The sequence below is a fragment of the Myotis myotis genome, unplaced genomic scaffold (assembly GCF_014108235.1).
Source record: "Myotis myotis isolate mMyoMyo1 unplaced genomic scaffold, mMyoMyo1.p scaffold_m19_p_17, whole genome shotgun sequence".
Taxonomy (NCBI): domain Eukaryota; kingdom Metazoa; phylum Chordata; class Mammalia; order Chiroptera; family Vespertilionidae; genus Myotis; species Myotis myotis.
Window position 1 is genome coordinate 7,477,629 of NW_023416321.1, and position 23,958 is coordinate 7,501,586.

Here is a 23,958-nt window from a genome sequence, read left to right on the forward strand (position 1 = left end):
AGGCAAATAAACTATTCTTTACTACTAAGGATTAGGAATAAAATATGTGTTTGTGATACCCTTTGAAAATGTAAGAATGATGATTTCTTAAAGAAATTATCTGCCTACAGACTGGCTGATATAGTAAAGGAGGCTGAAAAAGAGAAAGAAAGAATTCCAGATTAATCCATGGGTGGACATACTATTTAGGATGGAAGTGGGAAAAAGAAAGCAATAGACAAAAGGAGATGACACTATATATGAGAAACATTCATGAGGGTGCATAAATATATCCTGCATGCCCCCCCTCCCCCCAACTAGGGATCAGCAGAACAGGAATTTGAAGACTCTTCCATATGATTCTAATTCCCATAACCAAGATCTATTGTATTCTTTTCCACAACAGAGAATTTACAATTAAAGATAAAATTGGAGATGAATAGCTGACAGTCTTGGAGGGAACTTAGTACAGACAAGGGCTGATGCAAACTAGCAGCATCTTTACAAAATTGGCTCGCACATGAGTGGCTCTGTAATCAGGTGAGGGTGGGGGCTAGAAGCTCTGCAGAACTTTTCCCTATGTTTCCCTCTAGAAGTTCTATAGTTTCAGGCTTTACATTTAGATGCATAATACATTTTGAGTTGATTTTGTATAACATATTAAATATGGGCCCAAGTGGGTTTTTTTGTTTTGTTTGGATATTTAGCTGTTTCAGCATCATTTGTTCAAAAGACCACACTTTCTCTGCATATTAATTTGATACCTTTTTAAAAAATCAATTTTTTCCCCATTGATCTATATCAGCGGTTGCCAACCTTCCAGGGGTCCACAGTTATTTTCTATTACATTTCTTCATGACCATGGACAACTGCCAAAGAAAGAAGGGTTTCCTAAGTATTATGAATTTTTCTGAAAATAAATGATAGAATTGTTCTCCTAATTAAAAGATAACCTGTAAGAACTTATTTCCAGAAGTGGGAAAGATAGTCAACATCAAAAGAATTATTAACTATGAATCATCATTTTTTTAAAGACAGAGTATATCCTCTGGTCATATGCTAGTTCAAGCTAGTTTGGAGAAGAGGCCAGAGCCACTGTCACTAACTTTCCTCCGTTGATGCTACTTATACTGAAATGCATCTCTGAAGACAGAGCATGTTATTGATGAAACAGAGATGACGAATTCAAAATACATTTTAACACGTTTTGAATATTTTAACAAGGCTTTCATCTGTGTCACACAAAACTTTTAGTAGCAAGCAACTCCACACGGGCACGTATTTTCAGTAGCAGGGAACGGGCTCAACTATAACTGGCTTGGTCCTCTCCATGCTGGCCTCCAGGTTTGTTGGCCGGCCTGACAGCAAGCCTGCTCTGGGGACACTATATTTACATTTACTGGTAAAGAAAAAGCAGTTAGTCTGACAACTAAAATAGTTTGCTTTGAATTGCAGTTTAGAGCTACAAATGCCAAGGAGGGTAAATGGAGGAACAAAAGGGACAATAATGACGCCATCATGTGTATCAGTGGAGCAAAGCAGAATCAGGTGCATAATATTTTGAACACTTAGAAGTTTCCATGTTTGGATAACTTTTAAAAAGAAAGAGCCTCTTTCTTTCACTGGCAGCGATGTGGCCCCTGAGACAGCTTCATGTGCTCTGAATTAAGCTGCGGCTAAGGATTTCTGGTGCCTCGGCTGCTGAGGCGGCCTGACTTGGCTGCGAAGGTGGAGAAACCCCATGTTCGCAGGTCCAGCATATGGTAATGGCATTTTTCACTCAACATAATTTTCTATTGAGTCATCCAGGTTGTTGAGTATTAATAGTTTATTCTCTTTTGTTGCTGAGAAGTATTCTGTAGTATGAGTGTTCCACAGCTTAATCACTCATTCATTGAAGAGAATCTGGGTTGTATCCATTCATTGGCTGTTATCAACAGAATTAGTACAAACATTCACTGTATGAACAAAGTCTTCACTTCTCTGGTAGAAATGTCCAAGTTTGCAGTTTCCAGGTTATATGGTAATTGCACGCTTTGTTTTAAAAGAACCTGACAAACTGTTTTTTAGAATAGCTACATCATTTCACATCTGCATCAGTATTATACAGTGATACAGCTTCTCCACATCCTCATTAGCATTCGGTGTTACCTATCTTTTATTTAAGCTATGATGATAGGTTTATAGTGACATCTCATCAAGGCTCTAATTTGCATTTCCCCAATGGCTAATGATATTGAACATCTTTTCATGTGCTCAATTGCCATTTATATATCTTCTTCAGTGAAATGTCTCTCCATGTCTTTACCCATGCTCTACCTTAATTTTTTTTTCTGTTAAGTTTGAGAGTTCTTTATGTATTCTAGGTACTAGTGCTCTGTCAGATATGTGGATTATAAACATTTTCTCCCAATCTGTACCTTGTCTTTTCATCCTTTTAACAGCACACCTTACAGATCAAAGGTTTTTAATTTCAACGAAGTTCAGTTTATCAATTTTTCCTTTTATGGATTGTACTCTTGATGTCAATAGTAAGAACTCTTTGCCTAGTCCAAGATCACAAAGACTTTTTCCCCGCCCTAACCGGTGTGGCTCGGTGGATAGAGCATCGGCCTGCGGACTGAAGGGTCCCGGGTTCGATTCCGATCAAGGGCATGTACCTGGGTTGCAGTCTCATCCCCAGTAGGGGGTGTGCAGGAGGCAGCTGATTGATAATTCTCTCTCATCGATGTTTCTAACTCTCTATCCCTCTCCCTTCCTCTCTGTAAAAAATCAATAAAATATATTTTAAAAAAAGATTTTTTCCCTATGTTTTCTTCTCAAAGTTTTATCATTTTACATTTAAGTTTGTGATGCATTTAAAATTTTCTTCTTCTTTTGCTTCCTTTGTAAAAAAAAAAAAAAATCAGTTCAGAATATTTGTGTGGTTCTGAGTCATCACTATCTTTTTATTTGAGATTTTATCCCATTCATATTTATTCTGATAACTACTGTGTTTATTATTGCTTTTTAAAGAGCTTTACTGAGATGTAATTAAAACCATCAAGTTCATCACTTTTAAAGTATAGTTCAATGTTTTTAGAATCTAAGCAGGTTGGGCAGCTATTACCACATCTGGTTTTAGAACATCTTCATCTCCCTGAGAAGATACTTCATATCAATTAGCAATCACTCCCCATGTCCTCAACCTCCAACCCAGCTGTAGGCAACTACTGATCTACTTTCTACTTAGATTTGCCTCTCTGGACATTCCATATACATGTAATCATACAATATGTGGTCTTTCATAACTGACTTCTTTTACGTAGTGTGTTGTTTTCAAGGTTCATCCACATTGTAACATGTGTCAATATTTAATTCCTTTTTATTGACAAATAATTCATCTGGATAAACAAAATTATAATATAAAGTTCATACACACAATTCATTAAAGGAATTTAAATGTTACACTAGAAAATATCCACTTAATACACTAGAAGGAAATAAAGAAGGCATATAGGAAAATGGACTTGTATCAAGGATATATAAAGAATTCTTATAACTCACTAACTCAATAAAAAAATTTTAAATGGACACATAATTTTGTCCATTATTCTACATTTTGTTTATACAGTCATTAGTTGATGGACATTTGGGTTGTTTCCTCTGCTTTGATATATCCAGGAGCAAATTGCAGGGTCTCTACATGATAACTCTATGGTTAACTTCTCAGAAATTGACAAACTATTTTCCAAAGCAGTGCACCATGTTATAATCCCACCAGCAATGTATAAAGGTGTCAACTTCTGCACATGCTCATTGTAAGGGCATAAAAAAAAAGCTTTTCTTTTTCTTTGCTGTGGCTTTCCACAATTTATGAAAAGCACATGGTAATTAAACCCCAAGATTATTAGCTCCTCTGATTCAAACAGTCCCTCTGTTCAAGCCGCAAGACAAGATAAGCTACTCTAAAGGCTACATTCTTGCCTTCTCCCTCTCCCTGCTGTTTTTACAACTCAGGGATAACTCACATCAAGGAGTTTTTACTTAATAGAAAGTTCCCTTCTCCCCTCCCGTTAAAACAAGTCTCTTTTGAACTCTTCATAACTTTTGCTCTAAGCGTGTTTTATAGGCTTGGGAAAAATACTAATAACACACCTCCCTGGGGCCAGCAGGCGTGGCTCAGTGGCTGAGTGTGACCTATTAACCAGGATGCCAGGGTTTGATTCCCGGTCAGGGCACATGCCTAGTGGGGGGTGTGCAGGAGGCAGCCAATCAATGATTCACTCTCATCATTGATGTTTCTATCTCTTTCTCCATCACCCTTCTTCTCTGAAATAAAGAAATATATATATATATATGTAAATAAAAAGGACACCTCCCTGGGACATCTGCAGGACTATCTCCTAAAAAGCAAACAAACTAACTTTTCAAGACAACAGCCCTGATGTCTGCTCAACTTCAGCCCCAAATCTGCCTCCCTTCCTTATCACCTAGTAACCACAGCCATTACTTTTTTAAAGGGGAAGCTTGACTTTGTTTCTTGCCTTGTATTGATAAACAATGCACCGTCCTTTTCCTCCCTTGGAAAGTAAAATAAACTCCCTCTCTCTGCATCTATCTCTTCTCTCAGTTGTGAATTTTTTCACTGCCCGCATCACTCACCAATACTTGTTATTATCTTCCTCTTAAGTACTAGTAGCCATAGAGTGGTGTATTGTAATTTGATTTACATTTCCCTAATGATTAATTATGTTGAGCATCTTTGCATGAGCTTATAAGCCATTTGTATATCATTTTTGTACACATATCTATTCAAATTCTTTGACTCACATTTGCACCCAAGTCTTTCCCGCCTCATTTAAAAACATTGGCTTATGATGCCACAGAGTGCTATTCCTGTTCTATCTTCTTGAGAAGACAAAGTCTCAGCGAATTCAATTTTAGGCTCTTTTCTTATCAATGGAATTGCACCAGCAAAAAATTAGGAGAGAAGGTCATGGCCCTGGGCCCTCCTGGGCACCTTCCCAGAACATCTTAGCCAGTTTCTGAAAAATATAGATTCCTAGGCTTCATTAAAGGGGATATGCGTCATTTGGTTATTTCATAGAGAAGAGGTATGATAAAGATATGATAATTTCTTGTGCTAAACAGTGATACTGCCAATAAGAAGTCTAACAACATGAAGAAATCTGCTAAAATGCAGTACTTGGGATTCCTTTCTCAGCGCACTAATCACCTAGTCTGCACCTAGAGCCATATCTTTTCTCACTTCTCAAGAATCATTCATGGTGAGGGGGTGGAGGTTGGGGGGGAGGTCTCCTACTCCTCTCCGGGATCCCTCAATATATCATTCTGAGAATTATTTCATTCCCATTTGTCTGTGTCCTAAACTCATGACTCACAGCTTAGGCCTAGGCTGAGTCATGGAAAAGAGAAACATATGGACACTTAGCAACAAATGGTGAGTCTCATTCCAGCCAATGGGAGCAGAGAGCTGCAGTCCTGAAAATTAGATGATACACACAAGGAAGAAACACAAGTGTTGATTTGAAGAAAAGATTAGAGTGAAGATACATCATAGAAAGGAAGAATGCATTCTATCTCACTTTGCAAGAAAAAATGATTATAATCACCTAATTGAAAAATTTCTTACCTATTAAGATAAACAATAACAAGGAAAAATTTGCTTCAACAGGGTATAAAAGAGGGCCTGAGCAAGGAGATTCAGCAAACTCACTCTCCTGGAAACTCACCCAGAACCTCCACCTTCTGACACCATGGTCAACTCTTGTGGTTCCACCTGCTCTGACCAGGGCTGTGGCCAAGGCTGCTGTCAGGAGACCTGCTGCCGCCCCAGCTGCTGCCAGACCACCTGCTGCCGCCCCAGCTGCTGTGTGTCCAGCTGCTGCCGCCCCTCTTGCTGTGGCTCCAGCTGCTGCAGGCCTACCTGTTGCATCTCTAGCTGCTGCCGCCCCACCTGTTGCCAGACCACCTGCTGCAGGACCACCTGCTGCCGCCCCAGCTGCTGTGGCTCCTGCTGTGGTTCTTCTTGCTGCCGCCCCAGCTGCTGTGTGTCCAGCTGCTGCCGCCCCAGCTGCTGCACTTCTAGTTGCTGCCGCCCCTCCTGCTGTGGTTCCAGCTGTTGCAGGCCCAGCTGCTGTGTGTCCAGTTGCTGCCGTCCAGTCTGTTGCCAGACCACCTGCTGCCAGACAACCTGCTGTCGCCCTGTCTGTTGTGGATCCTCCTCTTGTTGTTGAACTACATTTTTCACCACCAGCCCTGAGTCAACTATCAGTGCATCAATCTCGTTCTCATTTCCTTTATCCACAGCACCCGGCCCTTTTCTAATCTGTTACTATGTTTATTAACCTCTGCCACCAAGCAACTATTTAAAAAGTAACAACTTAAACTAAATACCACACAAAACCTCCAAGCAGACATTCTGTCAAATGACCAAATGTCTACTACTTCATGGGTAGGCTTCACCTTCACACTGAATGTGTGCAGTAGAGCAATCATGTCTCAATAAATACTTTTTCTCTTGGCATCAAAACATTTGTGGCCTTTAGTTATTTTTTAGTGTTGATTATGAATTGGAGATGAGTTTGGATATTTGTTATGAGCACAGAAAAACTGATTTTGCATATATCAATCAAAGCCTATCTAATCTAATAAAAGACAAACATGCAAATTGACCATACCTTCGCTACGCCTTAAGCCACTCCCATCACCAATCAGAGCGACTATATGCAAATTAACCCAACCAAGATGGTGGCCGGCAGCCATGGAGCTGAAGCAAGCAGGAGGTTTGGTTTCTCCAGTGATGGAGGAAGCCAAGCTTCATGGCCGGCTCTGAGCTCCACTGAAGGCAACAAAGTTTCAATTATAGAAGGTAAATAAATTCCAGAATTAAAAAAAGAAAAAAGAAAAAAAAGGAGAGGTTGGGAGCTTCCATCGCCGGGGGGCTTGGCCAGCCTGAAAACGGCCCTCAGACCCTCACCCAGGCTGGTCAGGCACCCCAGTAGGGACCCCCAACCCTAAAGGGGGGTGTGGCCAGCCTGAAAACAGCCATCAGCCCCTCACCCAGGCTGGCCAAACCTCCATGGGGTGAGGGTCCCCACTGGGGGGGGGGGGGCTTGACCAGCCTGCAAACAGCCATCAGCCCCTCACCCAGGCTGGCCAGGCACCCTAGTGGGGACCCCCACCGTGAAGGGGGTGTGACCAGCCTGCAAACACCCATCAGCCCCTCACCCAGGCTGGCCAAGCAGCCCAGCAGGACCCCCACCCTGATCCAGGACACCCTTCAGGGCAAACCAGCTGGCCCCCACCCGTGCACCAGGCCTCTATCCTATATAATAAAATGGTAATATGCAAATTGACCCTAAGAGCAGAACGACTGGGAATGTCTGGTCACTATGACACACACTGACAACCAGGGGGCAGACGCTCAATGCAGGAGCTGCCCCCTGGTGGTCAGTGTGCTCCCACAGGGGGAGCTCTGCTCAGCCACAAGCCAGGCTGATGGCTGCCAGTACAGTGGTGGTGATGGGAGCCTCTCCCGCCTCCTCAGCAGCGCTAAGGATGTCCGACTGCAGCTTAGGCCTGGTCCCCACTGGCAAGTAGACATTCCCTGAGGGCTGCCAGGCTGCCAGAGGGATGTCTGACTGCCAGCTTGGGCCCGATCCTCCAGGGAGCGGGCCTAAGCCAGCAGGTGGACATCCTCCGAGGGGTCCCAGACTGTGAGAGGGCACAGGCCAGGCTGAGGCCCCCCCCACCACCCGAGTGCACAAATTTTTGTGCACCAGGCCTCTAGCTTATATAAATAAAAGGCTAATATGCTAAGTGTCCGTCCGGGTAATGACATCACGTAGCAATGCCCGGGTTCCTTTCCCTCGCGCCAGGCCATTGAACAATAAACGGTACTTCGGACCTGATGCCCACAACACTCGGCTTCCCCCAAGTGGGACACAGGCCTTGCCACCACCCCGGAATGACGCCCCACCAAATTGCAGCCGATGTTGATGAGACCCCATGGTGCAAAATGCGCCCACAGCCCAGACCAGCCCAGAAACAATGGCTGTAGGTGCCTGGTAATGATGTCACATAACAATGCCCAGCTTCCTCTCCCTAGCGACAACTAGCCTCCTTGCAGTCCAGGAACATGACTTGCTTTATAGCCAGGTGGAAACATTTTACACTTTAACAAAATGTCTGTGAAGTGTTTTCCCATGCCTCATCTCATTTGATCCTCACAGAAGTCCTGGAGTAGGTAGATAGGAGACTCGGGGGAATCCTATTTTCTTTTCATTAGCCGGAAAACGGAGATTTAGAAAGCTTAGAAACTTGACCTGACTGAAAAGAAGTAAGAAATAGTGGACCTTGAAAATGACTTCAGGTTTTCTCACTGCGCAGAATATAGTCAAACACTGCTACAGTTAAATATTTTACCCTTTGTTCTCCCTGCATGATTTACAATAATAATCTGCTTCATGTTGACATTTACTGCTGTGTTGCTGACAATTACCTGAAAGAGAAGTTGGGGTGCTTCACTGGGCTGGAAAAAGTTTTCCTACATCATAAAGCAGGTCTAGTCAAGCAAGTTTATTCTATATATATATATAAAAGGCTAAGTGGACTCGCACATGCCAACACATATAAAGCTCTCGCTGGCGCCAATCGCACACATGTGTTTCGATCTGTCACTGTCGATCGTGAATTTGGTTGACACTTCTATTATAGAGAAAGGGCAAATAGCAATATTAAAATATTTCTTCTAATTAATTTCCTTCAATGTGCATGAATTCGTGCACCGGGCCACTAGCATCAAAGAAAATGCCAAATAATTAGTCTTTCTCCAGCCAGATTGCCCACATTGTCTGCCAGCAAGTTTATTGAGAGAAGACAAAAACATCCTTCTTACTAAACTGAATTATGAACCACTTAGCAAGGTCCTTGTGCTACTGGGCTCCAGGAAGCTTGTAAGTTGAATGAGACCCAGTTCATATCCCTCAGGTAACTCACAATGAAATCTTGGATTTAATAAAAAGACATAAGTTAAGTAGAGTATGTTGGTAATAATGGTGAGAAAGAGGATTCTATTCTATTGGAGAAGATAATATATAAGGATTGATTTCTAAAAATAAAATGTGTCCAGTCTGAAAATTCAAGGGGAACATCCAGCTCACAGACACATAAGACAAGACAAAGTGAGGGAAGGAGTGAATGAAAGCATAATGTTTATATTTTTATGAAGGCAGTCTTTATTCAAAAAGTATTAGAAAAACTTTGTCTCATATGTTGCTAGCCTGTGGACTGGGAGCTGTGCCATCTCCCTCCACCTGGAGTGGCTCCATTTTCCCTGATTTATATAAATACAGTGAGCTTCCAGACAAGAAAGCATTTTTTAAAAGGTTTGAAAATCATTAATTGAAACAACAAATTCACATCAATATGAATAATGTGAATAAAATACTAAGAAAATGACATAGTGGAAAAATGTACATGAGAAATGTTATATTTAAAGTACTATTATAAAAAAGGAAAATGAAAGAAAGAGAGAAAGAGAGAAGAAAGAAAGAAAGAAAGAAAGAAAGAAAGAAAGAAAGAAAGAAAGAAAGAAAGAAAGAAAGAAAAGGAAAACACACCCAAAAAGTGGCAAAATTCTCCAATCCTTCCCTGGTCTATGAGTTTTGCATATGGCTGACAATACTGTTTTGTATACTTAAAATTTTCTAAGGGGTATATCTTTATGTTGTACTCTTATATTTAACACAACATAATTTTTTTTTAAAGCATATATGTTTCTGACTTCAAGGCAACAGACTAGAATTTTCAGATTTTATATCATATCTGCAAGAACCTCTGTATTTCTCAAATAAAAATTGGATTGAATAGAGTCCTGAAATAGACCCAAAAGCCGATAGGAATTAAGTACAAAAAAGGTGGCAGTTTAAAATCACTCTGTAAGGGAAGAATTATTTTTAAAATGGTATAGGTCGGCTAGTTAACTGGATAAAGAAAGAAGGAAAGGAAGGAGAGATACTACATTCATTAAACCAAAACAAACTTCAATAGAGTGAAAACTCATTATAAAAACAAAACTGTTAAAAGTTCTAAAAGAGCCCTAACCGGTTTGGCTCAGTGGATAGAGCGTTGGCCTGTGGACTGAAGGGTCCCAGGTTCAATTCCGGTCAAGGGCATGTACCTTGGCTGCGGGCACATCCCCAGTGGGGAGTGTGTAGGAGGCAGCTGATTGATGTTTCTAACTGTCTATTCCTCTCCACTCCTCTCTGTAAAAAATCAATAAAATATATTTTAAAAAAAAGTTCTAAAAGAAATCAGGAGGGATTTTCAAACATAGTGTTAAGTTTATCCTAAGCAACAAGAACAACAAAGCAACACACACACACACACACACACACACACACACACACACCACGAAGGAAAAAATATAGCCAATTAATATAAATAAATGTGACTGCAGCTGAGTCATCAGTAGGTCTGTCATAAGGACTCCTGGAGACATTATTTTTCCCAAATTCCAGGTCATATAGAAATCTTGGAATTTTCTTCAGATTCCATAATAGGGCTCCCTATAGCCTTCACCCCACAACAACTTGAATCTGCATTTGTTCCCTCATCTTTCTGTGACAGAAGAAGAGGCTCAGGGCCTTTCCAATAAAATGCTGTGTGGGCTCGTCAGAGTTATGACAATGCAGGCTCAGCACACCAGCCACACCTCCCAGCAGAGGTCCAATCAGGAGCCCACGTTGTCATCATCCAGGTTGCGTCCACCTGGAAATTTGAGCCAGGGCAGAAGTGGAAACTGGCCAGGAATGTTAAAAGCAACATAAGGAGTTTGGCTTATGAGATGTTTAAGTTGCTTAAGGTAGAAAGGGATCCTCAAACCCATTTCATCCAATCTCCTCTATCTGGATTTTCATTCTTTCTTGGTAACACCAGCTTACAATTCAAGCCCTCCACTGACTGTCTACAGAGGCCATCATTCCATAACCTTACTCACCATGGTGAGTCAAATTTGATTCTATGAGACACCCACTTACCTGATATCAGCCTATTACAGGGGGGATGTCAATCCCTCACATTCAGCTACCATTCGACTAGCCCCATGGTCAGCAAACTGCGGCTTGCGAGCCACATGCAGCTCTTTGGCCCCTTGAGTGTGGCTTTTCCACAAAACACCACGTGCGGGCGCACATACAGTGCAATTGAAACTTTGTGGCCCATGCGCAGAAGTCAGTTTTTGGCCTGGGCGAGTCTATTTTGAAGAAGTACTGTTGATATTTGGTTCTGTTGACTAATGAGTTTGCCAACCACTGGACTAGCCGACTAGTGTTTCTCAGAATGAGGGGCACTGACAGTTCAGTTGGCTCTTTATACACATTCCCCCTTTGGAGTCAAGGAAACCTGGGAAAAAGAAGGACAGTTACTATAAAATCAGTTTTTATATTATGTTCTGCCAAATAGGCATCAGTTTCAACTTCAGGATAGTTTCTGGGTAGCCATTCCTGTCTTGAACTAGTCATCTTGAGAACAGAACCACGGACATCTCAACTTGGTTGAGAATTTTCTCCTAAAATGAGAGTCTTTTCATCAAAATATTTGGAAGCCATAAGGTAAGGGAGGTTGAATATGCTGAAAGACAAAATCACGAAGCAAAAATCTGTAGACATCCTTGCACAAGACACTAAATCCCACAGGATTTCCCAGCCAGGTGTGGCTCAGAGGTTGAGTGTCAACCCAGGAACCAAGAAGCCACCAGTTTGATTCCCGGTCAGGGCATATACCCGGGTTGTGGGCTCGATCCTCAGTATGGGGTGTGCAGGAGGCAGCCAATCAATGATTCTCTCTCATCATTGATGTTTCTATCTATCTATCTATCTATCTATCTATCTATCTCTCCCTATCCCTTCCTCTCTGAAATAAATAAAAATATATTTAAAAATAAATAAATAAATAAATAAATAAATCCCACAGGATGAAATGTCAGAGCCTTTCTCAGATCTAGAAGAGTAGTTATCAAAGCACGTGAGTTGGGGAGCTCTGACTATATTTAAATTTGGGGGGAGAACTGATTTAACGTTGTAGCCCCTCTCAGCACCTCTTCCCCAGGTGTACCATCATCAGTACGAGCCATGTTACTCCTGGTATCCGGTAGAAGAGATTGAGAAGTGCTGGTCTATGCCTATCCACTTTAAATCTATAAGAAAGACTGAAGCAGTTTGTAATGAAAAAGAAAAAGTGTTTCACAGGCTGTACATCCACATCTACTGCCAACCAATATTGTCGTTATACTCGGAATGTCAACGTTGATACAGTAATAAAAGTGTCTATTATTCAGCCTTTCAAAAGGAAATCCTGCCAGCCTTAGCCAGTTTGGCTCAGTGGAGAGAGCATCAGCCTGTGGACCAAAGAGTTCCAGGTTATTTCAGGTCAAGGGCAGGTACCTTGGCTGCAGACTCTTCCCCGGGATGGCCCTAGTCAGGCTCATGCAGGAGGTAACCAATCAATGTATTTCTTCCACATCCATGTTTCTTTCTGTTTTTCCCTCTCTGTTTTACTCTCCCTAAAAATCAATGGGAAAATATCCTGGGGTGAGGATTAACAAAAGACAACAAAAAAGGAAATCCTGCTATTTGTGATAGCATGGATGGACCTGGAAGACATAATGCTAAGGGAAACAAGTCAGTCACAGAAGGAAAAATACTGCAAGAATCCACTTATATGAGATATCTAAAAGAGTCAATTTTTTTCATAAAAGAGAATAAAATGGTGGTTTCCAGGGGTGAGAGGAGGAAGAAATGGGTAGTTGTCCAATTCCGTTATACAAAAAAAACACCACACACACAAGTTTTAGAGATCTGATGTACAATATTGTGTTTATACCAACAGCACATTATGGTGCACTTAAAACCTTGTTAAGAGAGATCTCATGCTAATGTTTCTCATCAGAAAATCTAGAAAATGGTCCCTGATGCACAGTGGGGAGAGGAAATATCCTAAGAGTCATATTCTCATGCCAATAATGCCCTGATTCACATTCAACACTTCTCTGCCCACCTGACCCACAATGAATGAGACATCAAACTAAAATGCAGCTGTATCCCCCTAAGTCACCAAAAGGAATGTGGCTTATTATCACCCAAAGGCAGACATGTTGGGCTGTGCAACATGAGACACACATACATGATCTAAATGCATAAATCACATGACAGCTTTCTTTAAGGAAGATGAAGCAAGAAAGACACATAAGAGATGATCCAGGAAGAGCTGAAGTGAGGAATCCTAACCCATCAGGAAAAGGAAACAATGTTTTCCATCCATCTTGAAAGGTTAGCCAGGAAAACAAACCTGGCTAATTTCCTAATCACCTGTTAATTAGGACAAACAGGACAAGGAAAGAGCACAGCTTCTGATGACAGCAGCCCTTAGCAGGGTATAAAAGGGGACCTGGGGCAAGCAGACTTCCAAACCTTCCAACCCACCTTTCTGAAAACTCACTCCGAACCTCCACCCTCTGACACCATGGTCAACTCCTGCTGTGGATCCGTGTGCTCTGACCAGGGCTGTGGCCAAGGCTGCTGCCAGACCACCTGCTGCCGCCCCAGCTGCTGCCAGACCACCTGCTGCCGCCCCAGCTGCTGTGTGTCCAGCTGCTGCCGCCCTTCCTGCTGTGGCTCCAGCTGCTGCCGCCCCTGCTGTGGCTCCAGCTGTGGTTCCAGCTGCTGCCGCCCCTGCTGTGGCTCCAGCTGTGGCTCCAGCTGCTGCAGGCCTACCTGCTGCATCTCTAGCTGTTGCCGCCCCACCTGCTGCCAGACCACTTGCTGCAGAACCACCTGCTGCCGCCCCAGCTGCTGTGTGTCCAGCTGCTGCCGCCCCTCCTGCTGTGGCTCCTGCTGTGGCTCTAGCTGCTGCAGGCCTACCTGCTGCCAAACCACCTGCTGCCGCCCCATCTGTTGCCAGACCACCTGCTGCCGCCCCACCTGCTGCCAGACTACCTGCTGCCAGACTACCTGCTGCCGCCCAGTCTGCTCTAGTGGTTCCTGCTGCTGACTGCCCTGAACTGTGCCCACTGGTTTTCGTCAGCCAATCTTCTTGATGCAGTTTAACTGAACTGAGTCATGAGAGGCCAATTGTAAAACCTGTTTCAACTGATTCTTAAATTGACTGTGGCCTCCAAATACACAGTCTCCTCTCCTCCTTCTTGCCCCCACCCACCATGTTACTACCTGTCTCCCAAATGAACACAAAGTTTGAATTTTGTCTGAAATCTTTCAACCAACATGTCATCCCAATTGATATATTTCTTCCCGGCCGTCTTTTCTCATATGGAGATGTCCCTAAATCTTAAATAAATCTGAATTTCCCAGGCATACAAATACAAGAGTATCATGTCTGATCATTTTTCCTCATGACTTGCTATCCTTAGCTGTCAGTTGTTCTGTTGTTATCTCTGCAGGGAGCAGAGGACAGCAGGTGATTTCAGGATGCCCCCCTCTATGCCCTCAGCATCCTTGTTTTAATAAAGGAAGGTGGTTTCTTACAGCAAACACTTTGATCTGTAGGCCTGTGGACTTTCCCCGGATGAAGGAGCCAGCTCAAGGCAGGCCGGGGGTCCAAGTGTGTAGAATCAATGCTCGGCCAGTGATGAGTGCAGTGGATACATACTCTAGCTCTTTCCTCTCAGGTGGGGCAAGGAGTACCACTCTCTACAGGTCCTTGGTGGAGTGACGCCCAGCTGCCCACAGGAGTAAGCTGCTCATTCCATCATCCTACACTGGCCTCTGTCCCTTCCCCGGTCACTTCCCAGGTTCCCTGTAGTGCCTTTTAGGATGATCTTCCTAAAAGACTATTTTATTTGAAACTCGTGCTGGGGTCTGCCCCTGAGGGCCCTCCATCTAAGACACTGAGAATCACATTAAAGACCCTCCAACCCAGGGATATTCACATAGTGGGGTGTGCTGCCGAATAGACTCCAGAATAGACCTAACAGCCTATAGAAACTCAGTACAGACTAAAAATGTTTGTACTATAATAATAAAAATCATGTAAGTCAGCTCGTTAATTTCTGGGCAAAGAAAGGAGAGAGTTAACACTTCATTAAACCAAAGCAATTTTCATTTGGATGAAAAACTCAATATAAAAATTAAACTGTTAATATACTAGAAGAAATCATGAGGCATTTTGAAACATAATTTTAAGCTTATCAAGGAACACACACACCATAAAGAAAAATATATACTAAATTAATATAAATAAAAATTATCTCTACTGAGTTATCAGTAGGCCTCACTCATCAGAGCTCCTAGGGGACAACCGTTTCCCAAAACAGGAGGTCACATGGAACTCTTCGAGGTTTTTTTGGATTCCATGATGAGGCTCTCTAGGGCCTCTGCCCCCACAGCAACTTGGTATCTGCTTTTGTTCTCCCATCTTCTGTGACAGAAGAAGAGGCTCAGGACTTCTCCAAAAAAAAGTGCTGTATCTGGTTCACCAGCGTTATGACAATACAGGGTCAGCACACCAGACACACCTCCCAGCCGAGGTCCCGCCAGGAGCTCAGGTTGTTAGCACCCGGGGGTGTCCACCTGAAAATCAGAGCCAGGGCAGAAGTAGAAACTGGCTAGAAAAAAAAGCATCATGAGGAGTTTGGTTTTATTCGACCTATACATCCCTTACGGTAGAGAGGGGTCCTCAAACCCATGTCATTGATTCTTCTTCTGTAAAACCAGCTTAGAGTTCAAGCTCTCCACTGACTATCCTTGGAGGCAGCCATTCCATAAACCATATTCACCACAGTGACTCAAATTTGTTTCTATGAGACACCCACTTAGGCTTTATCAGTCTATTATAGTAATCTGGGGAAAGTCAATCTCTCACGTACAGCAACCATATGACTAGCTGATTCGTGTTTAAAAAATGAGGGCACTGACAGATCATCTGTTAGCTCCTTATATACAGTTTCCCCTTGGAGTCAAGGAAAGTCAGGGAGGGAGTAGGACACTTACTATAAAATCTGTTTGTTTGTTTGTTTTGTATTATGTTCTACCAAATAGGTGACAGCTTCAACTTTAGGATAGTTCCTGGATAGCCATTCCTGTCTTGGACTAGCCATCCTGAGAACAGAGCCAAGGACATCTCAACTCGGTTGAGAGTCTTCTTATAAAATATGCAAATGAGAAATAAAATGAGAGTCTTTTCATCAAAATATTTGGAGGCCATGAAGTTGAGGGAGATTGAATATGTGAATGACAGAATCTGGTTCAAAAAGCCCTAGACACCCTTGCACAAGACACTAAATCCCGCAGGATGAAAGGTCAGAGCCTTTTTGGGGTCTAGATGAGTAGTTATTAATGCACATAGCACATGAGTTGGGTAGTTCTAACTATATTTAAAATTTTGGGCCCAAGTGGTGTGGCTCAGTGGTTGAGCACCAACCTATGAACCAGGAGGTCACGGTTCAATTCCTGGTCAGGGCACATGCCCAGGTTGCAGGCTCGATCCCCAGTGTGAGGTATGCAGGAGGCAGCTGATCAATGAGTCTCTCTCATCATTGATGTTTCTCTCTCTCTCCCCCTTCATCTCTGAAAATATGTGTGCGTGTGTGTGTGTGTGTGTGTGTATTTTTTTTAATTGGGAAAAGAACTGATTTGAACCACCCACACATCCTAACATTATATTTCCTCTCAGCGCCTCTTCCCGAGGTGTACCATCATCAGTATACCTGTTATCAAGTAGAAGAAGAGCTTGAGAACTGTTGGTCTGTACCAGCCATGGGCAAACTACGGCCCGTGGGCCGGATCCAGCCCGTTTGAAATGAATAAAACTAAAAAAAAAAAAAAAGACCGTACCCTTTTATGTAATGATGTTTACTTTGAATTTATATTAGTTCACACAAACACTCCATCCATGCTTTTGTTCCGGCCCTCCGGTCCAGTTTAAGAACCCATTGTGGCCCTCGAGTCAAAAAGTTTGCCCACCCTTGGTCTATACTCTACCTACTGCAAATCTATAAGAAAGATTGGAGCAGTTTCTAATGAAAAAGACATAGATGTGTACAATATTAACTTCAAGATAAGCCACACTTACTGCTGACCACTGTTGCCATTAAACTCTGAATGCCAACACTGACACATTGATGAAAGTGTATATTATTCAGCCTTAAATAAATTCTGCCATGTGCGACAACATAAATGGACTCAAAAGACATTACGCTAAGTGGAGTCAGTCAGTCACGGAAGTACAAATACAGCATGCTCCACTCGTTGAGATATTGAAAATAGTCAAATTCATAGAAGCAGAGAATAAAATGGTGAAATTTAGGACCTGGGGGAGGAGGAAGTGGGCTGTTGTTGTTCAATGGGTACAGAGTTAAAGATATACAAGATGAATGAATTTTAGAAATTTGCTGTACAACATTGTGCCTATAGTTAACAATAGTACGATACACTTGTTAAGAGGGTAAATCTCATACTAAGTGTTTTTAACACACACAAAACACAAAGGGACAGAAAAACTCTTTAGGGGTGAAGAATAGGTTTTTACCTTAATTTTGGAAATGGTATTATGGTGCATGCATAAGTCCAAACTCATCAGAATGTATACATTAGACGTGTAATTGTTTTTGTATATTACACATACCTTAATAAAGCTGAAGACAAAGAAGAAACATCAAAATTAGATGACTTAGTTTTTCCTCCAACACCAGTTATTTGTTTCTCATCAGAAAGTCTAGAAAATGGGCCGCAATTCACAGGAGGGAGAGGAAATATCCTAAGAGTCTATTCTCATTCCAGCGATGCCCTGATTCACATTGAACACTTCTCTGCCCACCTGACCCATAATGAATGAGACATCAAACTAAAATGCAGCTGTATCCCCCTAAGTCACCAAAAGGAATGTGGCTTATTATCACCCAAAGGCAGACATGTTGGGCTGTGCAACATGAGACACACATACATGATCTAAATGCATAAATCACATGACAGCTTTCTTTAAGGAAGATGAAGCAAGAAAGACACATAAGAGAAGATCCAGGAAGAGCTGAAGTGAGGAATCCTAACCCATCAGGAAAAGGAAACAATGTTTTCCATCCATCTTGAAAGGTTAGCCAGGAAAACAAACCTGGCTAATTTCCTAATCACCTGTTAATTAGGACAAACAGGACAAGGAAAGAGCACAGCTTCTGATGACAGCAGCCCTTAGCAGGGTATAAAAGGGGACCTGGGGCGAGCAGACTTCCAAACCTTCCAACCCACCTTCCTGAAAACTCACTCCGAACCTCCACCCTCTGACACCATGGTCAACTCCTGCTGTGGATCCGTGTGCTCTGACCAGGGCTGTGGCCAAGGCTGCTGCCAGACCACCTGCTGCCGCCCCAGCTGCTGCCAGACCACCTGCTGCCGCCCCTCCTGCTGTGGCTCCAGCTGTGGTTCCAGCTGCTGCAGGCCAACCTGCTGCATCTCTAGCTGCTGCCGCCCCACTTGCTGCCAGACCCCCTGCTGCCGCCCCTCCTGCTGTGGCTCCAGCTGTGGCTCCAGCTGCTGCAGGCCTACATGCTGCATCTCTAGCTGCTGCCGCCCCACCTGCTGCCAGACCACCTGCTGCAGGACCACCTGCCGCCGCCCCTCTTGCTGTGGCTCCTGCTGTGGCTCCAGCTGCTGTGGCTCCAGCTGCTGTCGCCCCTCCTGCTGTGGCTCCAGCTGCTGCCGCCCCACCTGCTGCCAGACCACCTGCTGCCGCCCCACCTGCTGCCAGACCACCTGCTGCCGCCCCACCTGCTGCCAGACCACCTGCTGCCGCCCCACCTGCTGCCAGACCACCTGCTGCCGCCCAGTCTGCTCTAGCGGTTCCTGCTGCTGATCATCGTGACCTGTGTCCACCTGGTTTTCATCAACCGCTCTTCTTGATGTAGTCCAAATTGAACTGAGTCATGAGCTTCCTATTGTCAAAACTCAGTTTCAACTGATTCTTTAACTGATTGTGGCCTCCAAATATAATGCCCCCCCCCATGTTACTATCTCTCTCCTAAATGAATAGAAAGCTTGAATTTTCTCTGAAATTCTTCAATGACTGTCATCGCAATTGATATATTTCTTCCTTACCACATTTTCTCATATGAAGATGTCCCCAAATCTTAAATAAATCTTAATTTCCCAAGCATACAAATACAAGAGTATTATGTCTCATTTTTCCTTCTTGAATCAGCATTCTTATCTGTCCGCTCTTCTGTTGTTCTCTGCAGAGAGCAGGCTATCGCAGGTGATTTCAGGATATCTAACTTTAGTCCCACATCATCCTCACTCTCTTATAGGAAGATGGTTTCCTACAGCAAGCACCTGGAACTTTCTGTCTGAGAACTTCCTGCGGATGAAGAAGCAAGCTCTGGGCAGGCCACAAGTCAGAGTTAAAGTCTCTGGGAACATTGTTCAACCAATGGACGGGAGTGTTTGGTCAATGCTGTAGCTTCTTTTTTCCCTAGTGGGGGCATGCTGTTCCAGGTTCCAGAGGGCCTCAGTGGGATTGCACCCCAGTTGTCTACAGGAGTAATCTCATTAACTCATTTATATTGTGGGTCAAGCATCCAGATGCAGCTCAGCTGACCCCTCCATTTCATCCACTTGCCCAACTCTGCAATTGAGGTGTTAGCTGGCACTGGGGTCCCATCTAAAGTGTTGACTGAGCAGGAAGGAATCCAGTTCCAAGTTCACTTATGTGGTTGGTGACAGGATTCAGTTCCTTGAGGGCCATTAGAGTCAGAGCCGCAGTTCTCTCTGGTTGTCAGTAGAGACTGTTCTCAGTGCTTTGCCACATACTTCTCTCCCACCCGGCCGCTTACTTCCTTCAGAGCCAGTGAGGGAGAGAAATCTGGCTAGTCACCATCTTTTGTAACTTAGTCACTTGATGTTGATTAGAAGCAATTTTCTCACAGGGAGGGAAATATGTAAGACCATGAACACCAAGAGGTAGAAATCGCTGGGCCACCTAAGGGGCTGCCTATCATAACTCTTACATAATATTGAGTGAGAGAATGAAAACACACAATACATATATGAAGATCCCACTTATATAAAATTCAAAAACATGTAAAACTAAACTATATTGCTTAGGATGCATACTTAGGTGGTAAAACTGTAAAGCACATCAGTGAAAAGATTACTTTAAGGATCAGGACAGTAAGAATCAGGGGGAAGGAGAGCGATGTGGTCAAGAGAAGACACATCCAGGCCCCTCTTGGTGACAGCAATGTCCTATTTCTTGACCTGGGTGTTGGGATAGATAGATGCTTGCTTCATAATTATTTATTATATTATACATGTATGTTTTATACACTTTTCACTATACAGTAGTTCCCCCTTGAATCTGAGATTCTGCTTTCTGTAGTTTTAGTTACCCACAGTCATCCATGGTCTGAAAATAGTAAATGGAAAATTAAAAAAATAAACAATTCATAGTTTTAAATTGCACGCCATTCTGAGCAGCCCTGGTGAAATCCTGTGCTGTCCTGTTCCATCCCACCCAGGCTGTGAATCATCGCTTCGCGCAGCAAATCCGTACTGTACATGCTACCCACCGTCAGTCACTCAGTAGTTGTCTCAATGCTCATATCAACTCTCTTGGTGTTGCAGTGCTTGTGTTCCTTCCTTACTGCTGCTGGTCATCGCGACCTGTGCCCCAAAGTGTAAGAATAGTGACGCTGGGGATTCAAATATGCCAAAGAGAAGCCCTAACGTGCTCCTTTTAAGAGAAAGTTCTTAATAAGAAAGTATTTTTTTTTTAAAGCATATGCTGAGGCTGCTAATTTCTACAGTAAGAATGAATCTTCTGGCCTAGCCAGTTTGCTCAATGGATAGGTCACCCCTAACTGGCCAGCTCACTGAAGGGTCCCGGGTTCAATTCTGGTCAAGGGCACCTTCCTGTCTAGGGCACATGCCCAGGTTGTGGGCTCAGTCTCCAGTAGGGGACGTACAGGAGGCAGCCGATCAATGATTCTCTCTCATCATTGATGTTTCTATCTCTCTCCCCCTCTCCCTTCCTCTCTGAAATTCATAAAAATATTTTTTTTAAAAAAAGAATGGATCTTCTATCCATAAATTGTGATGAAGGAAAAAGAAATTTGTATTAATTGGTTGAGAGACCACATTCACATAACTTTTATTATAGCACTAGAGGCCTGGTGCATGAAATTTGTGCATGGAGGCAGGGGGGTCCTCTCAGCCCAGCCTGCACCCTCTCCAATCAGGGACACCTTGAGGGACATCCCTCTTACAATCCTGGACCGCTGGCTCCTAGTCGCTCACCTGCTGGCCTGCCTGGTCACCCCTAACTGCCCCACCCTGCTGGCTTGATTGCCCCTCACTGCCTCTACGTGCCAACCTGATTGCCCCTAACTACCCCCCTGCCGGCCTGGTCACCCCTAACTCCCCCCCCCCCCCCCCCGCTGCCAGCCAGGTTGCCTCAACTGCCCCCTCCCTGACGACCTGGTCACCCCTTACTGTCCCCCATGCCAGCCTGGTTGCCCCCAACTGCCCCCCCCGCCAGCCTAATCGCCCCCAACTGCCCCCCCGCCAACCCGGTCACCTCTTACTGCACCCCCTGCCAGCCTGGTCGCCCCCAACTGCCCCCCGCCAGCCTAATCGCCCCCAACTGCCCCCCCCCCGCCAACTTGGTCACCTATTACTGCAACCCCTGCCAGCCTGGTCACCCCCAACTGCCCCCCTCTGCCAGCCTGGTCACCCCTAACTGCCTCCCCCACCAGCCTGGTCTCCCCCAACTACCCCTCCTGCTGGTCTGGTCACCCCCAACTTCCAGCCCCTGCCGGCCTGATCGCCCATGCAGCCTGCTGTTCAGTCGTTTGGTCGTCCCTCACTAACCCCCCTGCCAGCCTGGTTGTAGTCAGCCATCTTTGTGAGGGTGTGAGGGTCAATTTGCATATTATCTCTTTATTACATAGCAGTGATGGCGAACCTATGACGCGTGTCAGAGGTGACATGCGAACTCATTTTTTTGGTTGATTTTTCTTTGTTAAATGGCATTTAAATATATAAAATAAATATCAAAAATATAAGTCTTTGTTTTACTATCGTTGCAAATATCAAAAAATTTCTATATGTGACACAGCACCAGAGTTAAGTTAGGGTTTTTCAAAATGCTGACACGCCAAGCTCAAAAGGTTCGCCATCACTGTTATATAGGGTAGTCTTATAACTGTTCTATTTTATTATTAGCTATGTTTGTTTATCTCTTACTGTGCCAAATATATAAATTAAACTTTAACAAAGAGATCAGCTGGAGAGAGATACAAACATATATGCCAGCAAAGTAACAACGTAATAAACTGTGGGATGCTGTAGTAACCAGAGCCATGTAGATAAATTGTCTGCCACAGTTTAGGATACAGAACATGATCCAAAGTTTGAAACACCTAAGGAAACCCATTCCAGTGGCATAGAGGCCACCAACATCACACACGTACAGAGGTCCCCTTCCTCATTGCTCACAAATGACCCAGGGGTCATTCTTCTCTTGTCCCATGCCTGCCTGATGCCACACTGTGCGCATGGAATTTCCTCCACATTAGTCACTGGAAGAAATGCACAACCAGGAACATGTCTGCCCAGATCCCATCCTGAGGGGACACCGAGGGGAGAGTAAGGAGTGTGATCCCACATGCTAAATGGAGGAGGAGAGTGTGGCCTAGGAGACGCCCGCAGGTATGACTCAGAGGCAAAGCAAATCAGACAGCACTTAGCATATCTGGAAAGGAAAATGTTGTTTCCAATAAGTTTAAACCATTAGACAGATAAACATTCATGTGTAATCTGATAATTACTCAAACACTAGGTAAATAAAAACAAGGAAACATGTGGGCAGCTCACCCTGTTCAGACAGTATATAAGAGGCCTTGCCACAAGGAGACCCCCAAACTCAAGAACCTCACTCTCCTGGAAACCCACCCAGAACCTCCACCCTCCAACACCATGTCCTGTTGTGGCTCCGTCTGCTCTGACCAGGGCTGTGGCCAAGGCTGCTGCCAGACCACCTGCTGCCGCCCCAGCTGCTGTGTGTCCAGCTGCTGCCGCCCCAGCTGCTGTGGCTCTTGCAGCTGCCGCCCCTCTTGCTGCGGCTCCAGCTGCTGTGGCTCTAGCTGCTGTCGTCCTTCCTGTTGCATCTCCAGCTGTTGCCGCCCCTCTTGCTGCGGCTCCAGCTGCTGTGGCTCCAGCTGTTGTCGTCCCTCCTGTTGCATCTCCAGCTGCTGCCGCCCCTCTTGCTGCGGCTCCAGCTGCTGTGGCTCCAGCTGCTGCCGCCCCTCTTGCTGCGGCTCCAGCTGCTGTGGCTCCAGCTGCTGCCGGCCCTGCTGCTGCCCCTGCTGCTGCCTCCGCCCAGTCTGTGGCCAGGTCTCCTGCCCCACCAATTGCTATCGCCCCACCTGTGTCATCTCCACCTGCCCCCGCCCTATGTGCTGTGCCATCCCTGATTGCTGAATCTTTGCCTATAATCTGTCACACTATGGATATCCTCACGAGTCACCTAAAATGTGTTGAGCCAGCCAGTGACTGGGGAATGAACGCTTAGCTTCCAACTCTTCTTCTGATTTGGCATTCAGAGTTGGTGTTCAATTTCAGGAAATGATAAATGAAAACACATTTGTCAAATGGTTTTAACTGAGGCCCAGATGCATCTATTTTTGAACCAACACTGTCTCGTCCGAAGTATATACTGTATGTGATGATCTCATATAACATTGTCTCCATATGTTCTTAATAAACAGCCATTTTCCCTGATATCGAAATCTCCTGATTTGTTAATTTGATGTGTGTGTGTGTGTGTACATGACTTCACACTAAGAAATGTCGCATGAAATGCAGGACAGTAAGTTTGGGAGCAGTTACTTATCTTGGCATCAGGATTCCACTAGGCATTCCTTGCATGACACAGGCAAAGTTACTTAATATCTTTAAGCCTCATTTTTTTCCT

General features: G+C 44.1%; 2 protein-coding genes across 4 annotated transcripts; both read left to right on the forward strand.

The window, feature by feature from the left end:
* Positions 1–5,738: 5,738 nt before the first annotated feature.
* Positions 5,739–6,218, forward strand: LOC118672347 (keratin-associated protein 4-3-like). The gene has a single exon (XM_036341984.1). The coding sequence runs from the start codon at positions 5,739–5,741 to the stop codon at positions 6,216–6,218; it is 480 nt and encodes a 159-aa protein (XP_036197877.1).
* A 7,288-nt stretch (positions 6,219–13,506) lies between these two features.
* LOC118672344 (keratin-associated protein 4-12-like) lies at positions 13,507–23,465 on the forward strand. Of its 3 annotated transcripts, none has more exons than XM_036341977.1 (2): positions 13,507–13,675; positions 13,769–14,034. In XM_036341977.1, the coding sequence occupies exons 1-2, from the start codon at positions 13,507–13,509 to the stop codon at positions 14,032–14,034; spliced, it is 435 nt and encodes a 144-aa protein (XP_036197870.1). The 3 variants fall into 3 exon arrangements, with proteins under 3 accessions (XP_036197870.1, XP_036197868.1, XP_036197869.1); XM_036341975.1 differs by lacking the exons at positions 13,507–13,675; positions 13,769–14,034 and adding exons at positions 18,031–18,816; positions 23,019–23,465; XM_036341976.1 differs by lacking the exons at positions 13,507–13,675; positions 13,769–14,034 and adding an exon at positions 18,031–19,002.
* Positions 23,466–23,958: the final 493 nt, after the last annotated feature.